The sequence below is a fragment of the Manis javanica genome, chromosome 12 (genome assembly GCF_040802235.1).
Source record: "Manis javanica isolate MJ-LG chromosome 12, MJ_LKY, whole genome shotgun sequence".
Classification (NCBI taxonomy): domain Eukaryota; kingdom Metazoa; phylum Chordata; class Mammalia; order Pholidota; family Manidae; genus Manis; species Manis javanica.
In genome coordinates this window covers 42,374,866-42,394,186 of record NC_133167.1, presented here as the reverse complement: position 1 = coordinate 42,394,186, position 19,321 = coordinate 42,374,866, and the positions used below count along the sequence as shown (strand labels likewise).

At 35.6% G+C, this 19,321-nt stretch overlaps 1 protein-coding gene across 2 annotated transcripts in view; it reads right to left on the bottom strand.

The window, feature by feature from the left end:
* The window catches only part of COL5A2 (collagen type V alpha 2 chain), a 149,716-nt gene that overhangs the window by 17,702 nt on the left and 112,693 nt on the right, over positions 1-19,321 (bottom strand). Inside the window, exons 19-43 of one of the 2 annotated variants that reach the window (XM_037015092.2) lie at positions 18,295-18,393; positions 17,928-17,972; positions 17,712-17,810; positions 16,440-16,493; positions 16,112-16,219; positions 15,029-15,082; positions 14,340-14,438; positions 13,144-13,197; positions 12,298-12,396; positions 12,138-12,191; positions 11,989-12,042; positions 10,981-11,034; positions 10,191-10,244; positions 7,698-7,742; positions 7,268-7,366; positions 6,146-6,253; positions 5,819-5,872; positions 3,543-3,596; positions 3,279-3,332; positions 2,802-2,855; positions 2,282-2,389; positions 2,118-2,171; positions 1,566-1,619; positions 721-882; positions 4-111 (exon numbers count right to left, since the gene is read on the bottom strand). In XM_037015092.2, coding sequence (XP_036870987.2) covers positions 4-111; positions 721-882; positions 1,566-1,619; positions 2,118-2,171; positions 2,282-2,389; positions 2,802-2,855; positions 3,279-3,332; positions 3,543-3,596; positions 5,819-5,872; positions 6,146-6,253; positions 7,268-7,366; positions 7,698-7,742; positions 10,191-10,244; positions 10,981-11,034; positions 11,989-12,042; positions 12,138-12,191; positions 12,298-12,396; positions 13,144-13,197; positions 14,340-14,438; positions 15,029-15,082; positions 16,112-16,219; positions 16,440-16,493; positions 17,712-17,810; positions 17,928-17,972; positions 18,295-18,393 — 1,881 coding nt within the window. The remainder of the gene's footprint in view (positions 1-3; positions 112-720; positions 883-1,565; positions 1,620-2,117; positions 2,172-2,281; positions 2,390-2,801; positions 2,856-3,278; positions 3,333-3,542; positions 3,597-5,818; positions 5,873-6,145; positions 6,254-7,267; positions 7,367-7,697; positions 7,743-10,190; positions 10,245-10,980; positions 11,035-11,988; positions 12,043-12,137; positions 12,192-12,297; positions 12,397-13,143; positions 13,198-14,339; positions 14,439-15,028; positions 15,083-16,111; positions 16,220-16,439; positions 16,494-17,711; positions 17,811-17,927; positions 17,973-18,294; positions 18,394-19,321) is intronic. The other variant, XM_073218533.1, reaches the window with a different exon arrangement.

The window sequence follows — 19,321 nt, the reverse complement described above, 5'->3', positions numbered from 1 at the left end:
TACCGCTGGGCCTGGCAAGCCAGGCATGCCTCGCTCTCCACGCTGCCCAGGCATGCCAACTATTCCTCTTTGCCCAGTAGTTCCAGCTGGACCAGGGGGGCCATCTGGACCCTAATTTAGAGAATAAACTATAATGAGAAATTTTCCAGTATAAAACTATATGTAAATAGATCACAGGTATAGGAAAAGTTGTCTTTCACAAAACTACACTATATATAATAGTCATAATGTGTAATCCATACAGAACCTCTAACATTATCCATAGGGGAAAATGAGTCATTAGTTGGAAAGGAACTTGAAGATTAGTGTGAATACTGATGGAACAAAAGAGGTAACTATTTAGGCAAATATTATTTTTTTAAAAAGATAAAGAAATATAAAAAATAAAGTAGGGATGTATCTAAACATATTAATGTTTAGAGACATTTGGATATTAAATTAATGTGCTTTTAAAAACTTTTCTTCATACAGTGCAAATACTTAACAAATAATGTTTTCTTGTTTAGTTTTTGGACACATATCAATTTTATTTTTGTGTCTATTCATATATCCTTTTTTTCTAGAGCAGAGAACTATAAATTAAAAACCTATAGGGCTCAAGGATTTATGGCAGTACCCAGAATAATGGATAAATAGTTTCTTTATGGCAGTGATTACTATGGATTTCCATTAGCAAGTATCTCAATTAGAGCTGGTCTAAAACAAAGATGCCAAACTTACAGATTGCCCATCTTCTCCTGGGTCCCCTTTATCTCCTGGGCCACCAGGGGGGCCAGCTGGTCCTCGGTCTCCCACTCGCCCATGAGAGCCAGGGTCCCCACGAAGACCTGGTGGTCCCTCCTTCCCGGGTTCCCCTAAGGGCCCTGCAGGTCCTGGAGCTCCCTGCGATTAAACAGGAGGACGCCCAGGAGGGCAGAGAGAGCCACGTCAGAGGAACTGACGTGATGGTGTCTACCTCAGAGGCAGATTCCCAAGCCACATGGGTCTATTTTTTTCATCAGACAATCAGACATTCATTGGATTTAGACAAAATTAAACAAAACACAGCTACAGATTCATTCCTTAGGAAAAAGTCTAATTATTGCAATTACTTTTGAGTCATTATTGAAAGTGTGCTGAAATTAACTTGACTTTTCAAACTTCTTAAGGCTCTGCCCTAATAATGAATATATAACATTTTATTCTGTCTGACCTGATTTTATAATGAAAGAATAACATTTATTTTAAAAAGCTTCAAGCTGCTTCTTGACTGAAATGATGATTACACACAATACTGCTGGCATTAGTACAAATAATAGTCAAACACTGGGGTTAAAAAGGACTTACAGATAAGCTCCTCCAACAAATATTGGATGATTAAAGATGAATTTGCTTTGATGATATACCAGCATGAATTACTAGGATAAGAGTTGTTAATATGGGATAACAAAGCATTAAGGGTTTAAATAAAAGAATCAATAATAACTCAATTAAATATATGTGTATCTGTATAATATGTACATATATGTGTGTTTGTGTGTGTACTTACTCAACTATCAATGACTTGAATTACTGAAGTGACTTACAATAGGGCCCGGAGGTCCCACTCTGCCAGCAGAACCAGGAAATCCTGTAGCACCCTAGAAATAAAATATCATATAAGCAATTTAAAAATAATAGCTACATTTACTTTCTGGGATCTATTTTTTCACAAGGATACTTGAGCTTTTATATTCCTCTCTTTGTTGTGACTAATATTATTTTCTTTTTGTCTCTTATAGTTTTGAGAATGGATCTGGATTCACTGATAAGAAAGACTATTTTTCTTTTTTCACTTTCCATTTATCTTGAACCAAATATGTTCAAGGTTAGGGCTAGAATCACATCATTATTTTATATAACAGAGCAAAAGTGTTTCCACACTATTGTCTCTTCCATAAGTAATATGTTATTTAATGTTACATATGAGGCAGTTGGGTCTCCAAGATCATAAAATTAATTTTAACCCGGATCTCCATACAAGTCCCTTGCCCTTCCTACTACAGTATTACAGCTTCAGATGAACTCTAAAATGCCCATGAAGTGCTAGATATTTGTGACTGACTGTGTATAATCCCCAGAGCTTCAAATCAACTTACAGGTGGACCCTGAGTTCCTCGGCCACCTTTTAACCCAGGAACACCATTAGGACCCTAAGTAAAAAGAAACAAATGAAAGAACACTGTAGCAAAGCAAAATGGGTTAAACATAAAGCTAAACATGGAGCACTGGCCTCAAGTTGTGTTGTTTTTTTTTAACTTACATGAGGGCCTGGGGATCCTGCAAGACCCTGTGGTCCAGGAGAACCAGCATCTCCCTTCTGTCCTGGCTCTCCAGGTTCACCTTTCACTCCGGGCTGCCCATCAGGACCCTATATTGACGATATAAATAAGCAATTGACTACAACACTTACAGACAGATTATTTCACAATAATTATTACTAATACATCATTTAATCATATATTGTAAAATGGTGCTTTGTAATCAGCAAAAAAACATAGAAGATAAAAGTGTCCTGATGAGATCTTTGAAGGCAATCTGAGAAAATGTTATCCCAACACATGTTTATTATGACACATATACAATTTGAAATAGTACACACTCATCCATTTTTGTACCAGTCTCTGAAAAAAATATGTTGAAAATAAGAATATTGTCTAGAAAACTGTGAGTTTTCCAGATCTTTAATAGACCTTCAAATATATCAGAATGACAACCAATTAAATTCATTGCTATAACAAGAAGAGTGTTCACTGTAAATCAGAGATATTTGAAAATTATACCTGAGGTCCAGCGAATCCAACAGCCCCAGTTGGGCCGTTTTCACCACGAGAACCCTAGAAGAAAACAAAGATTATTTTCATGTGCTATTCCACATAGGAGTACCATTTAAAAGTACAACTGTATAAATTTGCAGTGTCTTGAAATGTAAATATAGAGAAATCAGATATATTTCTTGAGGAATACTCTCAAGGATAATAAAGAGATAAGGGCCATAGAGCAAAATTTCCAAGTTCTCAAGTCTCAAAAAACCTTCTTAATTATTTAGTAAATGATCTGCTTACCTAGACTTAATAGATTGTATAGAAATAATACACTGATGACTCTTTTAAGTTTAATGAGAATGTGAAAGTCGCTAACCAAGAAGTTATAAATAGCCTAAACCAACAGGCGTAAATTTACATAAATATCAGCACAAAATGATGGGTTAATATACTGCTCAGTCTCTTTCTGAAGAACACCAGAATACTGTCCCTTACCGGATTGCCACGGGAGCCGGGAGGGCCAACCAAACCTCGAGGGCCAGGTTCACCCTGGAAAGCAGATTTTATGTGGTTATTGGCCAAAGCAGTAGCAAAACAATACAACTGTCAGAGGTTGGGTCCTATGAATGAGGCAGATAGTGGGGAGAACACTAGATGATCTAGCCCAATGCCTGGACTTTATGGAAGAGAGAACATAAGAAAGAGCTAGCATCCACCCTCATGATTCTGAGCCCACAAAATAACAATTCAAGACATTACCTTTTCTCCAGTGGGACCTGCAGGACCTGGAGGACCCAAGGGACCTGGAAGACCCTGTTGAATAACAGACAATGGGCAAACTGAGGAAAATAATGTATCGAATTCTCCATGTTTAAACAAACACAAAAACAAACTCACTGTTTTGTTACAGCTTAGCTGCTTTTGCAAATGATATTATCTGCATATTCTCAAGATTTTTCTATCTACTCTAAAAACAATTTCCACCAGACTTTCTCCACAAAATGCTTTAATCTCCTTTAATCAACTCAACTCATCCACATTTAACACTGTCTTCAATCAGTCATTCTGAATTAATGCTATTCTTTCACCTATTTTCTTAGCCTATTTAATTTTGCTAATACCTGATTGAAATTTGGTACAGATTGAAAAGAAGCTTCTCTTCTTTGTGTAGAATAGTAGATCCTTAAATCATACTAGCAAAATATCACTGTTTGTTTTTTAAAAAAAGTGAAATTGTACTAAAGCTTTAGATGTAGTTTTTTACATTCTCCTAAGATGGAAAGGATGTGACTACCCAGTACACTAAGGTTGATGGCGTTCTTTAGGCTCAGAGCATAGAGCGCTATCACAGGGGGATACAAACTGGTTCTTCTTGACATATGGTCACAAACTTTAAACTGTTGAACTACATTGGAGTCCTTTCTAAAACAGGTTTTCTGATATTTGTGCATTGCCTCTTCATATGTAGTCCAAATATTCTTTCATCATTTAGTTTTGTATGTATTTCTGAAGAATTTTAAGGAACAAAAATGACTTTTTTATTTTGTATTTTTGACAAGAACATGAGAAAACTGATTTTATATTCTTTGGATTTCTAAGCAATATTCTTCCAATAATTTACCTAATACGCTTCCTTAGAGGATTTGATTAAATATAAAGACCACTTCGTTAAATTCACACTTTTTTTTGTAACGGAGAAATGTTATTCATTTTCTTCTCTTTACTTTAAGATTACAGCAAATGCTCTGATTCTTCCCTAAAACAATGCATTGTCTCACTAAAAATAAAGCAGTCATTGCTTAAGTCCTATTCTAGTACACATTTCAAAGTTAGTTCACAAGAAGTAGATGTGCACATTTCAGATTTTCCCTTACACTATCAATGCAATACTCCTGGAAACAGTCTGCCTTACTCACTATGTACTCCAGACCATCCATGATGTAAACTACAAACAACAGGCCAGATGTGCTTAGACAGTTTTTGAAATAGTAAATCAAACAATAGAGTTCATTAAAAGGCAAGAAACATCCCATATACATAATTTGCCAAATTAAGTGTGTCACACTTAAGTAAATTTTCAGGAAAAAAAGGTATAACTATCACTAAGACAAAAACTTTCCTATATTTTACTTTGTGTACTTAATCAAAATCAACATAATCAATGTGTTAACAGTGGCTTGATGTGCAGAATCAGTATACTAAAAGTGGCTCAATGAGAGCCTTTTTTATGGTATTGCTATTGCCAGGGCATAACATAACAGGGCACAACACAACAAACCTAACTGAAACAGTAATTATTCATCAAATATAGAATTATTTCAAGAAATATTGAATGTCTGAGTGCTGTAAGCACCTGCTCTTAGATGAGAGAATCATTTATATATGTCTGAAAATATTAACTTCATTTGATCGTCTGTCCTTAGAATTGCAAATGCATTCTATTTTTGAAGACCTAAAGATTGTTAAAGGTCAATTTCTGACATGACATTAAACAATGCTTTGGGGTCAACCACCCTTCTCTATTTACATTTCATTTATTCATCTCTTTATTGATGAAACCACCAAGGATGATTCATTGTGCAGTAATTTTTTCACCCCTGACATTCAGTATATTGAGAAACACTTATCACAACTTTGCTACTCTACAAAACTCTATTTGCCTGCCCTGGAATGAGGTCTAGGACAGCTCATTAGATCGACACTTTAATAGAAATAAACATTCCATTTGAAATAGAAAGATAATAGAAAAAGATAAAGAGATCCCCCACACTTCTTAAAGTATGATCTCATATGCACAATAAAATGTTTTATTTCATTCTTGCAACAATGACTTTACTCTTTGGCTTGTACTAATTCAAGGTAAGCAAAAGGAGTATTCATGGTTGATCAACATCAAATCCCAAATTTCATCATTCTCCAAATCCTGGCCAAAATGGAAACACAATGAACTTTATTTTGGCACATTCAGGCAAATTCACATAATAATGATAATGTTCATTCTGAGCCTTGCTGTGAAAAGGAATGATTTCACTTACTCTTGTCCCATCATTTCCAGCTGTGCCTTCAGCACCTTTTTCTCCTATGCCACCCTGGAAAACACACAAAATACCATTTATTGATTTAATCATCTTTTCCCACATTTTATGGAAGCTTCATGGGGGCAGGGCTAATCTCTCATGTCCATAGCTGTAGTCCCTTGAGCCGAACAGTGCCTGGCATTGTGCATTTTTCTTAATAAGTATATATGAAAGAAAGAAAGACTTGTGATGCAGGATGGCAGAAGTTAAAAGCTTGACCAGGAAATTATTATCAATAGAAACATATAAATGAATGAACTAAAAAGAAAAACAAAACCCACTTACTCTGTCACCCTTGGGACCTGGAGTTCCTGCAATTCCTCTTTCTCCTGGCATACCTTGCAGACCTGGTGGGCCTGTATCTCCAGGCGTCCCAGTTGGTCCTGGACTTCCCTAAAATGAATCCACAGTAAGTGACCTCACCAATATATTGAGACTGAGCCACATGAAATTTGTGTTTTGGTATGTCAAAAAATACTAGGATCTTAGCAATTTTATAGGGTTCAACTTAGCACTTAAATTTTTCATTTGGGAAAACTGTCTCTGAGTTCATTTTTTTTAAATGAACAAATAAAAAAGACTGCCTTTTTGATTGCTGGTTTATGTTTTCAACTTTTCTCTTTGGGGAAACTGAGCATCAATTCAAATAAAAATGGTAGAGTTGTCATTTTTTTTTTGCAACATCCTGGGGATCCTAATAAAGAAAGAAGACATAACATTTAGAGAATTATTTCATTCTCTTCCTAATGAACCCAGGATATTAAGCTGGTTTTCAGGCTCACTCAGTGATTAAACTGAAGCAGATCTTATGTAATCACTCTGGACCTTGAAGATGATAAGGGATCTAATGTTATATGATCATGAAAATTCTACTTCAGTTGTTTACACAGAAGTTGGTCACCTTGTCTTCATCAGTATTAAAAATGGCACCAAAAAGGACATAGTGCTGATTTTTGCCTTATAATGTATTGTGTTTTCAGATTTCAAAAACATACTTTCACATATTTAGTACATAGAATTATAGAATCTGAGACAAGGAAAATGGAGCATAAATTTAGGAATATTTCCTAATAAATTAGGCAGTTTCTATTTCTTGACACTGCTTATTAATGGAAGTCATTAATAAAATGTATATAAATATGAGGAACAGGTTTGCATATGAGAATGTGAATGTATCACTATGTGTAGTAGACCACAAATCCCATCACAGAAAAGAGACTTCTCTTCAGCTGACTCTTTAGTGCCAAGGGAAAAGGCTAGTAGATGCTCATTAAATATTTGTTCAAGAAAAATTGTATTATCGACTCATCTTGCAAAAACAAAAGGAATACATTCTAGTATCATCATGTGTTTACTAAGCAGCAATTCTGGAACATTTTTAAATACCAAGCTTGCTAGCATACTTACTTTCGGACCATCAGGACCATGACCTCCAGCCATTCCCTTCTCACCAGGTAGCCCAGTTATTCCTGGTTCCCCTCTTTCTCCCGGATTTCCTCGTTCTCCCTAGCACAACATGGGGATGTCAAACAATCTTAATGATCGACCTAAAAATGGTTTAAAAACATTTTTGGAAATCTGCGAGATGGCTTCTAATGGAGAAAAGTTTAGAAATGAGCAATTATTGAGGCTCAGTTTTCTAGTTTAGTAAAAAGAAATGAACTTCAAGTAAGAATATGTTAGTTTCATAGCACAAAATTTTCTCATAAGATTTATTTTTTATCAAGAAGAATTTAAATGTTTAAAATAAGCCCAGTTTACAATAGAAGATTCTTTAAAAAAAAAAAAAAACTGAAGCCAATGGAACAAAGTTAATTAAAAAGGAAAAAATACTTACTCTAGGTCCTAATGGGCCAACTGCTCCAGGATCTCCAGGAACCCCCTGTGAAAATACAATTTTAAAAACTGGAGAAAAGCTTTGATCTAAACTTTAGGTATTTTATTACAAATCTTTCCAGATCACATACTAATTTTTTTAATGTACTATTAGAAGTCTAAACCCATAATGTTAAAGAAAAATATGTATACCTCTATAAATGAAGGGATAAATGTATACATTTATAAATCATCTACACTGAATGGAAACATTTTTCCAAAAATATATATATTATATTTGAATGACTGCTTTTTGTCAATGAGAACATGCAAAATACTATCTTACAAACATAGTGCATTAGTTTTTTTAGAGACAACAAAATACATGGTAAGGATCTTTTATTTCCTAAAGTGAAAAACTTTTAATAGAGAAAAAAAAATAAAAACCAGTGAAGAGCTGATCTTTTAAATAGAGTCAATTCAATTCAATTTAGTAACTATATCTTGACTATATAATACAGACAACAAACTCTCCTGGAAATTGTGGGTTCAAACTGGGGCAGGCATGACTACATTCAGTTTCAGTTTGTTCTTAACTAAAGGAAAGTTTATCATTTTAGAATTTATCTTTTTGATGAAAATAATAGCTGTAATGACAAAGAAAAATTTTCTGTAGAAATCCATGGTAATCAAAAACTAGGAGGAAAACTAATTTAGAGATTGGGATGGTTCTGAATGTGAATTTTTAGGAATAATTTAATAAGTTTATATTTCTTTCATTTTCCTCTTTGTGTATACAATTGGGTAATACGTGGCTACAAATAAAACCTAAGTTTAAACAAATCAGAGGTCTTTCAGTAGCATTTTATCTTACAAGAAAACATTCTGGGAGCTTATTTGGCAATATATTTTGCTTTGTAGTGATTCATAAACAATGTCTTGCAATGTCTTGCAATTACTAAATATACTGTATGGCTTATGATTTGAGGGCAGATAGTGTGCTATCCAGAGTGTATTGATTTACCCCTTGCAGTATTTAGAAGAGTATGTTTTTGGCCAGGTAGTATATCTGATAGTTTGAATGATGACAGATAACTATGGTCACTTAAACTACCACAATCCACATTCACAAAATCACAAATGTTAATTTCCACATACTCAATTAGTTTTGTTTCCACTGTAATCCTCCATCATGAGAAATTTTCATTTGTCTGCTAGAGAGTCCGCCTGGGCACATGGATATCTATTTAAACTTTGGAGGCATTAGTGTCCATCCTCCGCCCCAACCCAGGGCCATGTCAGGTGAAGTGAGACCTGAAGAAGTATACGCTCTCCTTGCACAGTAAGTTCACAACTCCACAAATGGAGGGAGAGTGTCCCCACCAATGTAGACACCAGCACCCTAGCTGGCAGCTGTCTCACTATAACATCACTGCTACCACTGACTGAACAGCCCACCTTTTATGTCAGGTCCTCAAATAAACTATGCCTCTTACTAAAACAAACAATAACAAAAACAAAATACCCTGCATCTGTACAAGGAGGCCTCCAGTCTTAACCCCAGAAATGTGCTGTCCACACTGTGGCATGATCATCCTAAATCCCAAATCGCATTGTATGGCTCCCCACTTAAAAGCTCTTCATCAGCTTCCCATTACTCAAATAATAAAAACAAACTACCTTCACATTAAGATTCTTCATAATCTGGCCCCTGATTCACCCCTCCAGCCTCATCTCCACTTCAACTTGTACTGCACATTCCTGGATTACCAGGCTTTTCTGAGTGCTTTAATTTGATCAGGAAGCTTTTGCATCTGCTGTTCCCACTTTCTGGAGTATTTTCTTACCTTCCTTCCCTAACAGTTATTCATCTTTCAGATCTCATAAAAGGTATTACTTGGTCTGGGAAACTTTTCCTAAACCCTCAAGCCTGACTTAGGTGCATCTTCTATGCTTCCACAGATACAGTGCCTCTGCTACCATAGCATTTAGAACATGCTACTATTGTTACTGTTTTCCTACACTCTCTATCTCCTACTATGATATAATGTAAGGGCAAGATTCATGTTCATCTTGTTTGATTGGTGAAGGCTAGGGCTGAGCAGGGCTAAGCACAAGTGCTCAGCAAATATTTGCTGAACAGTTATATGAATGAATGAATCACTCAGAGAAAAACAAATTAAATAAACCTATGTTCTAGTAAAATAACAGAAATAAAATGGTTAGTATCTCAGTGAAACCATATAGTATGGTAAGATATATTTTGTGATTAAGAGCAAGCCTTGGGAAGCTGGTCAACTAGATTAAAATCACATCAGCTGTGTGACTGAGAGTGTTACCTAACAACTGTGTGCCTCATTTTCCTCATCTGTAAAATGGCCATAATAAGAGTACCTAGTACACAGGGTTGTTTTGAGGAATATAAGAGATAATATATAAAAAGCAAACTAAAGCAGAGCCTCACACATAAGTGATATTAGGAATATTGCTATTATTATTATATTAAAAATCCTACCTGATCACCTGGCTTTCCACCTTCCCCAGGAGGCCCTGGAGGACCAGGAAGCCCCTAAAACAAAAGAAAATAAAATTGTGAATCTGTGAAAGTCTAATAGGTCTCCAGTTTTAACAGTTTACCTTTTACAATTTATGGAGGCTCCATGACCCTATTTTCAAGGAAAAGATATTGTTCAAACAAATCTGTTAAGCAAAACAGAATGAGAAAACTACATCGTCTACTGTAACACAGGAACTAGTCATTTATTGGTTTAAGTTTTCATTGCATACTCCTTAGAAAAAAAGAGATTAAGAATAAGTAGGAAATTCTTCATATCTGTAGAGTTTTTATGAATCTGAAAACAATTTTAGGCTGCTAGAATATCATTGAAAACCAGTCCCAAGGTTTTTTTGCCAAATTATGATTTCTCATGCTATTAAATAATCTACCATTCAAGTATATTTAGATAAATCATGAAAATTTATTCAACAAAAATTTTAGACATTGTGTCAGTAAACCTAGATAAACCTTAAATTAGTTTAATAAACTTTGTTGATATATCAAGAACATTTTGTAATTTTTAATTTGCTAATAGTTCAGGGTTTTAGTTAGTTTTTCAGGGGACGTATGCCCCCTTGCTTTGAACAAAAATGTTTGATAGTTATCAAAATGTTTATCTATTTGCTAAAAGTGGGATGACTTTTTTGAAAATTATAGAATTTCATATCATTTGACTATATATTTTTTATGTTTAAAAAAACATTTTGGTTTTATGGAAGCAGAAATGGAGAACTGAATGAGTGCATACCTGGAAGCCAGTGGGGCCGGGGGGCCCTTGTTCCCCTCTCTCCCCAGCTAGACCCTAAGTCATGAAAAAAGAAAATCATGAAAGAGCCAGATCTTTATGCCTCCCTACCGCTTATGTAAAACACTAGAAGCACTGATATTTCTTTGTGTTTCTTCCAAAATCATGTTTTTCACTTTAGTCAGATAATAAACTAGCATTAAAAGTCATCTTTTGATATCAAAAATCACTGTTTGAAGGCTCTGCTGGTGAGAAAAAAATCTTCTAAAGCCAGTGAAGAAACTGATGAAATGTTTATTTCTTGACCCAGACATAAAGTATCTGGAGCCAGTTATAAACTCATGAGGAAATTGTGTAAATTAGACTTGGACAAATTCTTTACTTTCATATATCTAATCTGAAAAATAATATTTCCATGACAGTGTATTTCTCAGTGTCATAAAAATTATTAATTAAGCCTTTAAAACTATAATAACTAAGGAAAGCAAAGCTAATGTTTTAGAAAATATTTAAATTACAACTGTATCAAGGAGGCCTCCAGTCTTAATCTCCAAATAAATAAATATGCCAACATATTTCTAATAATAATGAATTTCAAACTCCTGGGATCAAAATATACCTCAAAGGAAAAATATTACTGCTTTTTAGCTCCTCCAATAAAACAGCTTAAATTTCTATAGGACACATTATTAGAAGAAAGTAGTTATAATTCAGTGTTTATGTTTTCAGCAAAATAAAGTATAAAGTATTTGTCAAACACTATTTTCCTTAGCTGATAAATTCTTCAACTGTGACTCAAAGATGATGAGGTAGCTTTTGCCAAGAAGGTTAAAATGAAAGGACCAATCATTCTAAGTGCCAGCACAGGAATCAAAAAAAAAGCTCTAACTGATGCTCTTCAATTCTGCATTGTCTTACTTATTTCCCCTGAAACTTATTCATAAGTAAGGTCTTAGACAAACATCACTGAAACATGCGATACAAATACATTCTCACTAAAAGACCACATACCGGGGGGCCCACAGGGCCAGATGGACCAACTTCACCATCTTTTCCAGGAGCTCCCTAGTATCACACAGAGGTAATTTGTGAGGTGAGGCCATGAGAATTTGGGTAATTTTATATATGCATTTTTTTATTAGTGAAAAATGTATAGCTACCCTCTGCCCAGGAACACCCGCATTTCCTGCCTCTCCAGGTTTTCCAGGGTCACCCTAAACAATAAATAGAAATTATTTTGAAATGCAATCAATTTACTAAAAACATGACTTATTCAGATGAGGATCATGATGAGAGGAAAACATCATATACAGTACTCACACTGCTACCTTTGGGACCTGGAAGACCCATGCTTCCTGGCTGCCCTCGGATTCCTATGGAGCCTGGAGGACCTGGCCGGCCATCCTCCCCTGGAGCACCCTGCAGAATTGACAGCAGAATGTGAGTTTTTTACATGAATTCTCTCTAAATATTGTATCACCCAAATTGTCACTTGCCTTTGCTTACTATAAAAGTGCCATAAATTTTAAATTCACCTATATTTTTATCTTAGTCAATCAGAACAATTGTCAAAGTCAAGTCAAACAATCAATTGAGGGTTTAAAAAAAACTGCTGGACTATTTTGAATATTTATAAAAGATTTTATTTTTATTCTATAAGCAAGCCTCATCTTCACAACCCCTCACACTCTCATATTAACAGGAGAAATCTTTTTTCTTTAATTTACTCTATTTTGTAGTAGTAAAAATTCAAGACTTCCATTTTACATTTTTGACATAAGGGAAGGCCCAGAATATATAAGCTGTCAAAACTCACACCTACTTATCTCTTAAACCTGTAAAATTGGAAGGACCTCAAGAAATGAGAACATTATGAATAGACAAATGTCATCAACTTTGGAAGAATTCATCACTTCAACTTTTTTTATTGGTATCAGGGAAGCAATTTCAACCTCGAACATTTATCTCAATTAAACTTGGTCACTTTTTGATGAATTTGAAAATACAAAGATCCTAAGAATGTGCTCTGGAAGCATTTTAAATATGTAACTATGGTCAGCACCCACATGATCAAAAATACTAACCTCAAATAAATATTTTGTCACTCAAGTTGTATATCTATCGAGAAATATTAGCGGTTGTGGATTTTTTGTTTGAATTACTTACCAAAGGTCCAAGTTTTCCTTCAGGACCTTGAACACCAGGATTTCCTGTCAGACCCTGAAAGTTAAAAGGAGTTGTCAGTTTGTTGCTGACCTGCATGCAGTTGAAGTAAAGATTCTAAAGAGTAAAAATAGTTTGGCATTAAAAAGATCCTGTTACACTTTGCAACACCCACTCTCAGGCTCCACTAGACAAACTCACTGGCCCATCACCAGCTTTACTGAGTCTGTCTCTGGAAGGATAATGGGTAGAAAACACAGCATGTCAGCGGGCACCCCATGTGGGATTCTTCACTGGGACGAGTCCAGGGGCAGCCTCCGAGCCTCCCACGAAGGACAGTCCAGATGTGTGAGAATGAGTCTACATGGTGGGTACTGGAGCCACTCTGGTTTAGAAATCTCATGTAACCAGTATTTGTAATAGTACCTTAAACATAATATAGTAGGCGAATGCCCAGATACAAGTTATTTCAAACTCAGGACACCCAAAGCTATGCATCCCATCAGGGTGTTATAATTCATTAATAGTCTTTCCAGTCCAAATGTGGTCTATAATCAGGGGTCATTTTTACTATAAGCAATACTGACTGTTCAATCCGCGGGCATTTCACATTTATCAGGTGTCTAGGGAAGAATATCTCAGCAAAGGCAAGCCCAATGCCAGCTTCCCACATAGAAAGAGAAAGGGCTGCAGTAAACTTTTACTCACACATTTAACACTGGGTTCAAACTAAAGAACTTAAGAGGAGCCAATTTCCAAGCAGTTATTTTTCGTATAATTTCATACACTTTAAGCATTGTTGAGAGATGAATATTAGGACAATACCATGGTTCAAGTGAATTTATCATAATTCAAGTGACATTTCTTACAATAAGTTTTTTCAAGAATTTCCTCTGCCAAAAGTCCAACATAGTTTGTTAGCAAGTAAAGAAAAAAATATAAAAGTTGATAAACAGGATTGTTTCGCATCAAGTGGTAAAACTACTCATGTGTAACTTCTTTGAGAGGAACTAGAAGTTGTTGTGTTTTCTGTACATGATAAAAAGAACCAGTATTTTAAAAAAAATAATGAATCAGCTCAAAATTGTACAAAGAAATGTTCCAAGTTGTGAAAATGAGCTAAATTAAAAAGCCTTTTCAATGAATTCTCAGGAGCATTTCTCCAGGGTTTATGTAGCAAACAAACACTGTGTTCTTACCCGAGCACCTGGAAGCCCAGGTTCACCTGGACGTCCTGGATCCCCCTGACCTCCTTTAGGTCCTGAAGAACCTACAGGACCTCTCTCTCCTTGAGCCCCCTGTTTCAAAGCAAAGCAAAATATCAGAAAAAAAGAAAAAGTGCAGGGAAACAAAAGCAGTATATGTAAAATTCATGTTCTACAAATCAAAGCAGTAGAGTAGCATACAAATACTTTGTCAGAGTAGTTACAACGAGTTATTTGTAAACATGTCACTTTATATGTTGTTCTAATTTGGATTCCTTGCACAATAGTGGTTTTTCATCATTAATTAATGAAAGTTATGTTTAGAGCATCACTCCAGTAATTTAGATATGGAAAAAGAAACCCAGAATTTTGAAGAGTTTAAATTTCCAGTTAAAGGAAAAATATGTATCAGCTAAAAGAAAAGTCTATGAGCTTGTCGTCACAGGAATGCTCCTGGAAAGTCTGAAAACCAACGCCCATATACGTCCAACATCACTCTTCGCCCCTAGACTTCTATAATGCAGATTATTGCAGAAGAGGAATTCGGTGTGAGTCCTGGAATTTATGCCTGACTCTTTTCTAGATCTGGGCCCATGAGGGTCAGGGCCACATTGCCACACTGGACAGTGGAATATTTTAGAGCCCCACCCACATAAGCATCAACACTGATAGGATAATCTTACCTTCGGTCCAGGTAAACCATCAGAGCCTGGAAAACCACGATTACCAGGAGAGCCCTACAAATGACCAAAATGTGATTCTTAATTGTTGTTGATGTTTTGTAATATATAATGAGTAATTTCTACTTTTTGTACCTTCTAAGGGTTTAAGAGCTGTGGTGAAGTCAACATGGCAATAAATATGTAAAAGAAAAATAATAAAACCTAACTATATAGAAAGAAATTTAAAACTTTGAATGAGTACTGAGACAATGAACTGCTCAAATCAAGAGCAATTTTAACACCTCATTGTAAAATTAAACATGGCGAAAACTACCTAGATATGAGAGGTAAAGGAATGGCACCATCTGCCAAGATCAAAATGTCAATAACAGTTAGTATTGTCTTGTATGTTATACCCTCTGTGTTCTCTGAAGCTCTGTACAAATGTAAGGTGACACTGTTGTCTCTTTCCGAACTTCTCCATTGTATGACAGTGACAGCGACCTCTTCTGACCCTTAAATTCCCCAAGCCTTCCCTGGCCTCCTGGCTTAGCATCTATTGTTTCCTCTGCTGAAGATGTTCCTCCTCCCAATTTTTTGTTAGCTCATCCTCATCATCAGGTCTCAGCTAAGATGCCGTCTTCCCAGAGAATTCTGTTTCCTGGTCTAATGTTACACCACCACTGTGATACACTCAGTTACTCTCTACCACATCACCCTGTCATTTCCTAAGTATATGACACTTACTAAAATGTATAACTCTATTTTATTTACCTGTTGACTTGTCTATTGCTACCTTCCCACTACAGAAAATTATTATTTCCTAGCCTTCACAAGAAGGCTGGGACCATAGCCTTCTTATTCACTGATACATCACAAACACCAATTTACCAAATCGGCATAGTGTGATTGTTCAATCTATGTTAGTTGAATGAGTGAATGAGTGATGATTACAAAGTTGGTTCCTTTAATTCACAGCTAACCATACTGAACTGTGTGACGAACCTGAAAGCATTTAACTACTATAGTTTTCTTACTATCTCAAAACTTATTCATGTAGTTCCCCCACAACTGTAAAAATTTATTTTATTATTCAAATTTTACCCTTTCTCCCACTGGGCCTGGAGGACCGACTGTTCCTGGATCACCTCGGGGACCTCGTTTGCCTTCTTCACCAGGTGGGCCTATTGGACCCTGAATACCATGTGGCCCCTATTAAAAACAAGACAATGACCAGAAAGAGCCACTTAACAAGTGAATTCTAGTCAAAAGATTCATTTAGTGAAGTCAGTCATAAATTTTAAACAATATTAAACAAGCTTTTTCTACCCAAAAGTATTAAAATTCTCATTATTTTAAACACTTGAGCTTTTGACCTATAAACTTCAGAACAATATTCATGCTTTTATCATTAAAAAAAATGAAACCTTACTGGTTCCCCTTTTGGACCAGCTTCTCCTTTAAAACCTGGGACTCCTGGATCACCCTAAAATAAAAATATCAATAGTTATGATAAACAGGTCATTAGCCAGTACAACCTGCTTTGATTAACCAGAGTGAATGGATCTTGAAAATTTTGTGCAGCTGAGTCTGGATTAGATCATCAGTATAATTTTTTTCTTTTGCAAATATTGTAGAATGTGTGTGTAATTTTATAAAATCCAGTATAGCTAGGTAGCAGTTGGTTAAATTTACAGAAGTCTTCAAGAAATTTATTTTTAAATCTTTTTTTTAATGATGCTTATTAGGATAATAAGAATTATTCAGTTATTCTAATTTGATAATTAAATTAGAACTAATAATGACAACTTCTATAGATGAGTTATTTAGGGTTTATTTTAGGAAGTGGACTTGTTCACCCAGACTCAAAATACTTTTATGTATATGTTCTATCATTTTAGATTTTGACAACTTCAAATAGAACATCTCCCCTTTTGAAGTGTTCCAGGGTTTTGTGTATGTGTGTCTCTAATATCAGTTCTGCTTTAACTTGTGGGAGACATATTGCTAAACTAAGAACATGATCAAATCAACTGAGAAGTATCAGCAACACTTATGTTTCAATAAATTTGTCACCAGCATTTTAAAGGAATTTATCAGCATAACCGAATTACTTGGGACAAAAGCCAAAATATTTCTTTTAAGTAATACTAGGAAAGAGAGAAATGTTTACATATCAAGCTAAAAGATATATAAGCACAACTTCACAATGTGTTTTATTTCTTATGGGCTCATCATAGAAATTTTCCCAATAAGTAATTTCTACAAAATATGGAAACTCATTCAATATGAACATGTTGGAATCACTCTTCAAGAAATAGCTGTTGAACCCATTTTTAGCCAAATTGTCATCATAAACCCCCATGAAAACCTCCACATTTCACCACCCTGGCTCGCAAGATATTTGAACAATGTTTATTATTCAATTACTCATAAAATTCTATGAGGCGAACCATGAAGTTCTGACAATATTTTAAATTTAAAATGCTAAAATTTAACATAATGCAATAATGTTCCACTTTGATTTTAAGTATATAAATTGGAAGTTAACATTTGGCTTCTACTTTGCAAAGATTCCCATCTTCATTTACTTCATTCAGATAAGTCATATTATCTCTTTCACTGCACTTCATTTCATGTTATTTCTCTTGGCAATCTTGGTTGGAATATACTAATGGATAATAGTTGTTTTAAAGGACATTACCGGTTGTCCTCGAATTCCTGGAGGTCCAGTGCTACCCTGAGGTCCTGGAGATCCAGGGGGCCCTGCTAAGCCATGAGGACCAGAGGTACCTGGGGAGCCCTGTCAGAATGCAAGGGTGACATGATGAGCAGAGACTTAGGTAGAAGTCTATGGTCAATGTCCAAAGCATTGAGTCCATTTGAACGTCATGTGGCATAAATGCAGTTAGATACTCACCGTTGGGCCTTTGGCTCCAGGTATACCATCAGTTCCCACTGCACCCTATAAGATACATCAAATATTAAGCCATATCAGGGTGGTATTCACATGTCCACCCGTATTCCAAAAGATGGCAGAAAAATTACCAAAAAAAAAAAAAAGAAAGAAATCAACCATGATTATATCATAAAATAACTTTTATGACTAGTTCCCTTTTCCATAAAACATAAAATTTGCAGAGTTGACAAGGGAAATGTGTTTTTTTCATGGGTTGTAAGCACTCATTTAGAATTCAGGGGGAATACATTAAAATATACTGCCTTTGTTCTGATGCTATAATACATGTCAGCTTTCTGCGGTAGTTCTTAGGTATACAGGAACTTACAGGAACACCTTGAGAGCCAACCGGACCAGGAGGCCCAGTTTCACCTCTTTGCCCCTGAGGACCTTCAGGGCCTCGTGCCCCAGTGGGACCTGCTTCTCCCTAAAAGGGTAGATAAGGAAATATGCATTTAAGAGAAACATAACCATGGCATGGTTCAAAGTTGATTGCTTATTTGGAATTTTACACTTTACACCCAAATATTTAAAGGGTCAAGAGCACAAAGAGGTTTAAGGAGATGTGTGCCTAAACTAGTTTAAGGGATGGACCCTTAATAATCCAGGTAGGAAATTAAAATACAGGATGCTTAGTTAAGTTTTAATTCAAATAACAAATAATTTCAGTATAATTTTGTCCCATGCAATATTTGGGCTATATCTATACTAAAAATTTATTCTTTATTTATCTGAAATTCAAACCTAACTGGGTTTCTAGATTTTATTCAACATATTAAGTACCTATGTAGATCTAATCCTCAAAAGACCTGGAATTTTATAATTAAAATCTAAGCCTTAGGAAACTCATCTGTATCAATAAAATCCCTGTTGAATCCTTACTACCCTATCCTACTTTGAAATGCAAACAATGATCTGGACCTTTATTCTGCATCCAGAGAGCCAGAGACTGTGGAAGAACTTGACAGGTATAGCAGGAGCCTGGCCCAAAACAAAGACCTGAGTGTTTTACATTGCGGCCTAGGGGAGCAGGGCAGAGAGGTGTGTATGTGGGAGGTATAGGGAAACAATTTCTCAGCAAAACAGTTTGCAGTTCTGCTAGGTTTCTTATGCAGTTTTCAGTAACCAGCATCCAATACTAGCAAAACCCAGGAGGAGAGGGAAGTATCCAGAGTGAACTGTCATGGACACTGTGATTGCTGGTGAAGTCTAAACTAGATGCTACAGTAGGAGCGGAACTGACTTTCTAAGTCATAACTCTGTACATTGTGGCTGTTCCTTCCTTAATTCTCCAGCCAGAACTCAGTTTGAGAGTGAAGGGTCTCACATGAAGAGGGGAAGGAGTTTGCATATTT